The 8601-nt window shown below is 35.8% G+C and overlaps 1 protein-coding gene across 1 annotated transcript; it reads right to left on the minus strand.

Moving 5' to 3' along the window:
* Positions 1-1059: 1059 nt before the first annotated feature.
* LOC124789026 (GATA zinc finger domain-containing protein 14-like) lies at positions 1060-3768 on the minus strand. The gene is made up of 2 exons (XM_047256312.1): positions 3649-3768; positions 1060-1524 (listed from the first exon to the last, which is right to left on the minus strand). The coding sequence occupies exons 1-2, from the start codon at positions 3766-3768 to the stop codon at positions 1060-1062; spliced, it is 585 nt and encodes a 194-aa protein (XP_047112268.1).
* Between the last annotated feature and the right edge of the window lie 4833 nt (positions 3769-8601).

An 8601-nucleotide genomic window follows, 5' to 3' on the forward strand; every position in this document is an offset into this window, starting at 1 on the left:
ATCGACACTAGATAAATAATGCATATTGTGAAACTTTTGTAATTGCTCCTCCAAATTTTCTTGGTGTGTATGTACTGATATTATAATTCTATTAGTTGCGCATGCATCTAGGACCAGACTTATGTCTCCATTAGGTTTAATTACAGGTAATAAAGGACTACAGTACTGAGAGTGTGGAGACACAATAATATATAATGATAACAGCTTTTTAATCTCGCAACTTGCAGCCTAACGTTTCGGCCAGGGGATGGGTATAACATTCTATAGAAAGTTTTATGTGGCGCTACGACGATGCGATATCTGCAAGCGTTTATTACTCCAAGTTTTTCATCAAATACATGTAAATGTGTCATTAGTAATTCTTTCAATTGTTGTCGTTGCTTCTTATCATGATGTGGTGATTTAAGTACATCATCAAGCACATTAGTTTTATCTGTGTAATTCTTACTATAGCAAGACGACATATCGTCAATAGGCGGATTCCTAGGCTTCAAAAATTATTCCTTGGCGGTATTTATCAGGTTGAAATGGAACTCGTATTAAACTGACTTCAACATGTTTACTCTCAATGTATAAGTAGCGTTTATCTTGTGAGAAGTCTATCGTTGCAGCCTTGTTCTCTAGAAACTCTATACCTATCAGACAGTCGATTAGAAGATTCTTTATAGTTAGGAATGGGCATGATATTACTACATTTCCCATCAAAACTTTTACTTGAGTCTGCCTCTTGATAGGCTGTGCCTTGAACTTAAGTCTCTTGTTATCTGACAGTTTTGTACCAGGTATATTGGTACTTTACTTCCTTAATTTTGCTAAATAATTTTTGTGACGTGACAGTCACAAAGGCACCATTATCCAAGGTAATCGAGGTAGGGATTGTTCCCAGTAGCATTTATAGATGCTCGCACCATTACTTGCACTTTATTCAAATCCGTTTGCTGATCATTGTACAGTTCTCTAATATCATTACCTTCATTACAGAGAAACATGGTCGCATGACTGCCAACATTGTCCCCACCTGCGATGTCACCAGCATTGGAGGGCTTGATGAGGTCGAATCTAGTTTGTTGAACCTTTAACACGAACACCGGGTAGCATTTCATTTGTGACTCCTCTCTTATTCAGAGAATGACGTAGATTGAGACAGCCATTGTTAAGTGGACCAGTTGATACCTGACTGTGCTGTGGGTAACTACATTTTTCATTTCTATGGCTTTGGTTTACATTTTGTGCATGTGAGTAACCATTATTATTGTTTCTATAATTTCTTCCATTGTCATTTCCCTGATAATTGGGATGATACCAGCTGTTATTATTGTATTTCCTATCATTCTTTCTGTTCATATTCGGCAGGTGATGATCAGATCGCCTTGTGTCATACCCAGATGACGTCGGCTGAGACGTCACAGGCGGATCCCAGAAGCCATGTGACCGGCCATTTTTTTGCTGCTCCATACCCAGCTGGCTAGGCAATGGAGCGCTGTTATAGCCATTATTATTGTTCTTACTGGCCTTCACATATTCCTGTATAAGGGAACCGACATAAAGTGATATAAGTCGTCTTTCTGTACATGTATTAACTTTTCTAAATATCTAATGGTAATTTTACCTTGAAAATTCTCAGTACATTTTTTGTGAGATTAGCACATTCCAGTAATGTGTTTAATGTAAATACTTCTGAAGTAGCAGTAGAGTGCTCCATCTCCTTGTATATATCCTGTCATGGTGCATATCTTTTGCTGCTCCAACCAGGATGATTGTAACATGTTTTTGAAGGACTTAATGAATGCAGTTGAGCATGGAGTACTCTTTTCTGTGACGTAAGGCTGGTATTATCTCTGTTTCAGTGTGCTCTCTTCAAGCAAGACATTGTGCAACATAGAGGTGCCGGTATTTTGTAACAAATCAATAGAAGTAATAGCAGCACCATACAGCATAGGAAAAACAGTGGGGTTAGCACTTTGATTACATATTTGTGTACAGTCGTGCTGCACCTTGAACTAAACTTTTGACTGCACGCTAGAAATGTGCGTATTCATCTAGCCACGCCATTCTAGTAAATGTTGATTTATTTAATGACCTTGCAAACAATATTAATAATAAAATCAGGCATTTTGCTGATGATACAGTTATCTGTAATGAAGTACTATCTGAGAGAAGCTGCACAAATATTCAGTCACATCTCAGTAAGATTTCAGTGTGGTGTAGAGACTGGCAACTTGCTGTGAATGTTCAGATATGTAAGACTTTGGACTTCAAGAGAAGAAAAACCGTGTTATCTCATGACTGTAACATCAAGGAGTCACTGTTCGATTTGGCGAACTCATACAAATATCTGTATGCAACACTTTGTAGGGAAATGAAATGGAATGATCACATAGGTTCAGTCTTGGGTGAAGCAAATGGTAAATTTCGGTGTATTGGTAGGACACTGGCGATGTGCAATCAATCTACAGAAGATATTGCTTAAAAACCACTCGTGTGACCACTTCTATAATACCGCTGAAGTGTGTGGTACCCATACCAGATAGGGTTAACAGGGAATATTGAATGTACAGAGAAGGCCAGCATGAATGGTCACATTTTTGTTTAATCTGTGGGAGAGTCTCACAAAGATACTGAAGGAACTAAACTATCAGACTCTTGAAGACAGACAAACTATCCTTTGACAGTCTACTAACAAATTTTCAAGAACCAGCTTTAAATGATTACTCTGGGGATGTACTAGATCCCCCTACATATCAATTACATAGAGATCATGAGGATAAAATTAGAATAAATGCTGCACACATGGAGGCATTCAAACAACCATAGTTCCCGTGCTACATATGTGAATGGAAAAGGAAGAAACCCTAATAACTAGTACAATGGGACGTACCTTCTGCTATGCATCTCACAGTGGTTTGCAGAGTATAGATCTAGATATATATGTATTTAAAGTTCGCTTAATCTGTTCAAGTTGTGTTTTAACAGATTCACCGATATTGTCACAATTTGACTCAGTGGCATTGACCATTTCACTTGCAATTCGTTCCAGTTCGGGATTCAGTTTATCGTTTATCTCAATATCTTTTTCCATCAGCCATTAGGAAAAATCGTCAAAACTGACTTTGCACTGATCGTTAAATTGTTTTTCCACTTGCACCACCTGCTCATAGATGAAAGTATTTGCTTTGCTTTCTAATCGTTTTACAGTACCGTGTATTTATTTTTATTCTCTCTTCAAACCTAATGTGACTCTCGGAATATCAAGATAAGCTGTTTTCAACTGTGATACATCACTTGCTAAACTGTGGTGTTGTAGAGACAAGTTATTAAAATTAGCAGTTAATGTCGTTAATGTTATTATGTTTAAAAAGTCTTAAAAGTTTTATGTAATTATTGTTGTTTAGTCTTAAAATCTTCATGTAACTTTCATTGTTCAGTGAAAAAGTCTTGTAGTTCAGTTAGTTCATTAAGGTTTTGCAACAAGAGCATAATCGAATCAATAGGCGGATTATTAGTTTGCAAATCAGAGTCAATGGAAGCATTGTCCATCAGAATATTTGCTTCACATGAAACGTAATCAGTTTCAAAGCCTGAGTTTTGTGTTTGATTGTCTATGTGAATATAGTCTTCACACAAAAAACTTTCAGATAAAATATGTACCTCCATTTCATTGCTCGATTTTGGTTTGGGCTCGGAAACACGAAAATTTTCTGCATCCATATTATCAAGTTCGCTTTGTTCAGTGTTCATTTCAATATCATTGTTATTGTGTGAAGCCATTTTGGTCACTTTCCTGTTTTTACCATAGCAAATATATTTAACAACATAATTTTGAAAATTTTATAAAAGACCGAGATTCAAAGAGGTATATACAGAATTAAGCTGAGAATAAATAGTGGTTAGCAATTTTCTTCAGGGCGCATGCAATGATACTGGGCATTCTCCATTAGATAAAAGTTCATCAAAGAGTGGTCATATTGTGACACATAGCTCATGAATATACATACAATTAAATTCAATAATTGCAAATTTACTTTCATCAAACTCTGGTGGACAAATGCCCTGATGATATTAATTATACAAACTGGATTAGAAAGTTTGCTGTATCTAATGTCTCTACCTGAAATAGAGATGTTTTCATGTCGTCTTCAACAATGGGTTCATAATTTAAGGTTGCTTTATACATCCATGTTCAGCTTTGTTAGTAAATTATCTTTTTTTTTTTCAATTTCAAAATAACAATGCTTCCATCCCTCAAAGGTGAGACAGAATTCATGAAACATAAAAGAAAAAAATTAGAATTTGCACATCCTGTCTCAGTCTCACCATTTATTATAATTTTTTCCTCTGTATCTTGTTTATAATAAACAATTTCTCTAGGTGTTTTGAGAGAAAAAAAATTAAGATAACGACAAGACATTGAAAGCAGGTTTCCATGTTGTTGTTGTTGTGGTCTTCAGTCCTGAGGCTGGTTTGATGCAGCTCTCCATGCTACTCTATCCTGTGCAAGCTTCTTCATCTCCCAGTACCTACTGCGACCTACATCCTTCTGAATCTGCTAAATTGGTGATCCCTCGATGTCTCAGAACATGTTCTACCAACTGATCCCTTCTTCCAGTCAAGCTGTGCCACAAGCTCCTCTTCTCCCCAATTCTATTCAATACCTCCTCATTAGTTATGTGATCTACCCATCTAATCTTGAGCAATCTTCTGTAGCACCACATTTCGAAAGCTTCTATTCTCTTCTTGTCCAAACTATTTATCGTCCATGTTTCACTTCCATACATGGCTACACTCCATACAAATACTTTCAGAAACGACTTCCTGACATTTAAATCTATACTCGATGTTAACAAATTTTTCTTCTTCAGAAACGCTTTCCTTGCCATTGCCAGTCTACATTTTATATCCTCTCTACTTCGACCATCATCAGTTATTTTGCTCCCCAAATAGCAAAATTCCTTTACTACTTTAAGTGTCTCATTTCCTAATCTAATTCCCTCAGCATCACCCTACTTAATTCGACTACATTCCATTATCCTCGTTTTGCTTTTGTTGATGTTCATCTTATACCCTCCTTTCAAGACACTGTCGATTCCGTTCAACTGCTCTTCCAAGTCCCTTGCTGTCTCTGACAGAATTACAATGTCATCGACGAACCTCAAAGTTTTAATTTCTTCTCCATGGATTTTAATACCTACTCTGAACTTTTCTCTTGTTTCCTTTATTGCTTGCTCAATATACAGATTGAATAGCATCGGGGAGAGGCTACAACCCTGTCTCACTCCCTTCCCAACCACTGCTTCCCTTTCATACCCCTCGACTCTTATAACTGCCATCTGGTTTCAGTACAAATTGTAAATAGCCTTTCGCTCCCTATATTTTATCCCTGCCACCTTTAGAATTTGAAAGAGAGTATTCTAATCAACATTGTCAAAAGCTTTCTCTAAGTCTACAAATGCTAGAAACGTAGGTTTGCCTTTCCTTAATCTTTCTTCTAAGATAAGTCGTAGAGTCAGTATTGCCTCACGTGTTCCAACATTTTTACATAATCCAAACTGATCTTCCTCAAGGTCGGCTTCTATCAGTTTTTCCATTCATTTGTAAAGAATTCGCGTTAGTATTTTGCAGCTGTGACTTATTAAACTGATAGTTCGGTAATTTTCACATCTGTCGACACCTGCTTTCTTTGGGATTGGAATTATTATATTCTTCTTGAAGTCTGAGGGTATTTCGCCTGTCTCATACATCTTGCTCACCAGAGGTTTCCGTAGTGGGTCATTAATAGGTTGATACTAGACTGTAGCTCAGTAGTAAAGGTTTGAATCACTAATGCTGGTCTACATAATAATTAATTCAATAAATTGTAATCTGACTTTGTAAATCATGAAAAGATAGTGAAGATAGATTCTTTGATTGATTATGCAAATTTGCATACAGGCAGCTATAATGGCGGCTGATCAAGTGTACCACCATATCAAGAATTCCATGATGTCCCAGCTTACAAAGAAACGAACAAAAATGGATTATGGCAAGGAAAATAAAAATGTTAGGAAATATTAGCATCCCATTTTAATGCATATATTGTCATAAAATGTCCAAACATGAGAATATATCGCACCTCCTTATTGCATTGTTTGTTTATGAAGAGACAGAAGGTGCGAGAGAGAGAGAGAGAGAGAGAGAGAGAGAGAGAGTGAATGACTGCAAAGGAGACAAAATCCCTCGCTAATGAAATTGTCCTTTATTTCAAAGGTTACAATACAGCGTCATTCAGTCTATGGAATGATCGTTAGTGCAGTCACTTTTGAATGAAGGAGTACAATATTATATACAACATGTCAGGTATCACATCTTAAACAAACAGTCATAATGTGTCAGGTTTTGTCCTTAGGCACTGTAAATTTTCTCTGGCTATAAATAAACTTGCAGTTTTTTTTACATTGGTGACATTTCCCTTTCTGCTGGGGAATTTTTGTTCTTGGGAATTTATCTCACTGGAACACTGGGCATCCCTTGGAATAAAAAACGTCTTATAACAAGGTTACTGAACCATATATTGTTGTCCATTATTTCGTCTTTTAAATCGGAAAGAACACAAATTTTGAAGCTATTGTTTAATCCCTTTGTTTAGAGTGGAGTCATGCTGTTTTTTCGCTATACAGCATTCCATTTTCGTAAGTTGTATGTATTACGACTTTACATTTGTTTTTAGTACTGACATTTTCAAATGTTTACATTGTATGCTTCAAAGTAAGCCTACACTATTCACCACCTTTCCATTTCATAGCACAGTCTTGCATGATAGTTTATTTCTTTTTGCTGTGTCTGCAGTGGTTGCCACTGCAGCAATATAGTGAGACTACATCTGTAGTAACCGAAAGAACACATTTTTCTGTAATTCACTACCGCTTTGGTTCAAGTTGCTACCCCATATTTGTAAGAAATAGTTCACAGTGCATACACACACACTTCACTATAAAATTCCCAATGATTCATTAATAACCACAAATGTGAAAACACCAAAAGTTCTCAAATAAGTTCACTCACTCTTAAATTCAGAACTACAAAAAAAATCAAGAACAACATTAACAAAGACTAAACTGTTGTTAAGCCGCATTTGGATGTAGCATTCTCAATAAATCTGCCTTTGTAAAATTTTAGTTAGATATACTGCTACCTGCAAACATGTCTTTATTTTTAGCTTTTATTTAGTATCTAGTAGACATAATTACAAGACTACTTCAAGCTATAATCGATTTCGACCATACAGTGCAGATAGTCTTATTAACTTACTAGTACCAATATGATCATTCAGTTTCTATTTACTGGTCAAATAGATACCAAGAAATCTTGCTCCTTACATTCAATGTAAAAGTGACCATTAATATCTACCTATTTCTGCATCAGTTAGGACATTGTTACTAATCTGGAACCCACCTCTATTGCCAATGAACGCCTGAGCACTTGACTTGGAAGTGAGCAGTTCGAACCCCATTGTACCAGAAATTTTCGTCCCAAGTGTTTTGGTGTCAGGGGGAAGAATGGAGATAAAATAAAGTTGGTGATCACTAGACTTTGCACCAATGTCCTGGCTTAAATTACTAACGTTTCCACAGTGTCTTACTGAGTGAGTACTGTATGTGCAAGCTGCATAAGAATAAATGAGAAGTACACCAGTTGTATTAAGAAGGGATACAAATACTTAAAAAAACATTGATAGCTACAGAATTTGCATTGATTAGCATTCTCGAGCTTGTGCTGCAGAAGCAGATTTTCATGGAAGGTTGTTAATAATAGTGACAATATGTTCTCATTTAAAAGACAATAACAAACGTTTGACAAAAAAGTAAATGTGCATTACACTGATGTGTATTTGGCAATTCTTACTATATTTTACCCACACATCATCAACAAAATCAATTTACAACACTTATTTTCATTAATCACATCCCTGTACCAAAAATGTACTGAGGTCAGTTTTTACATAATACTCATATTACTTAACATTATTAGCAACATGTACATATCATAATAAATGATGTGGACCTATCATACAATGTTATTCAAACAATATTCAGGATGTTCACCTAGTTGTCAATCATATAATCATTGCCACTTCATGTTATGTGACAACATTATTACATTTTCAACTGCTAAAAACAAGGAATCCACATAAAACGATCCTTCTTATATGGACAGACTTTTGAGTATTACAAATGTCATGAGTTATAACCTACATTAAAATTTTTTATGCCATTAGGTCTTTTCACAACTTAAAAACAAGCTGCACACATACAGTGTCAATTCAAACCATAAAACATAAAACATCACAAACAGTGCATCAGATAATTTTATCTGGTTTCCTTGTTTTTAGCGCTTGAAAATGGGATAAAGCTGTCCCAAAACATGTTGTGGTAATAATAACACAATTGATAATTGGTGAATATCCTCAACATACACATTAGTCAGTTTTACTATGACATTCATCAATGAAGAAGAAGGAACTGGCCACCAATAAATCCTTTAGGCTCCTCTTAAACTGAATTGTATTAGCATTTAAACTTTTTGGGGATGCTGGCAGATTACTAAAAATGCATGTTCCTGAATAAT

This window comes from Schistocerca piceifrons, chromosome 3, assembly GCF_021461385.2.
Source record: "Schistocerca piceifrons isolate TAMUIC-IGC-003096 chromosome 3, iqSchPice1.1, whole genome shotgun sequence".
Taxonomy (NCBI): Eukaryota; Metazoa; Arthropoda; class Insecta; order Orthoptera; family Acrididae; genus Schistocerca; species Schistocerca piceifrons.

Excerpts from the sequence above, each read along its gene's own strand:
- LOC124789026 (XM_047256312.1), bottom strand. The coding sequence starts at position 3,768 with ATGGCTTCACACAATAACAATGATATTGAAATGAACACTGAACAAAGC. Across the intron at positions 1,525-3,648 it reads AATCGAGCAATGAAATGGAG|GAATATGTGAAGGCCAGTAA; the intron begins GTACATATTTTA and ends TCCCTTATACAG.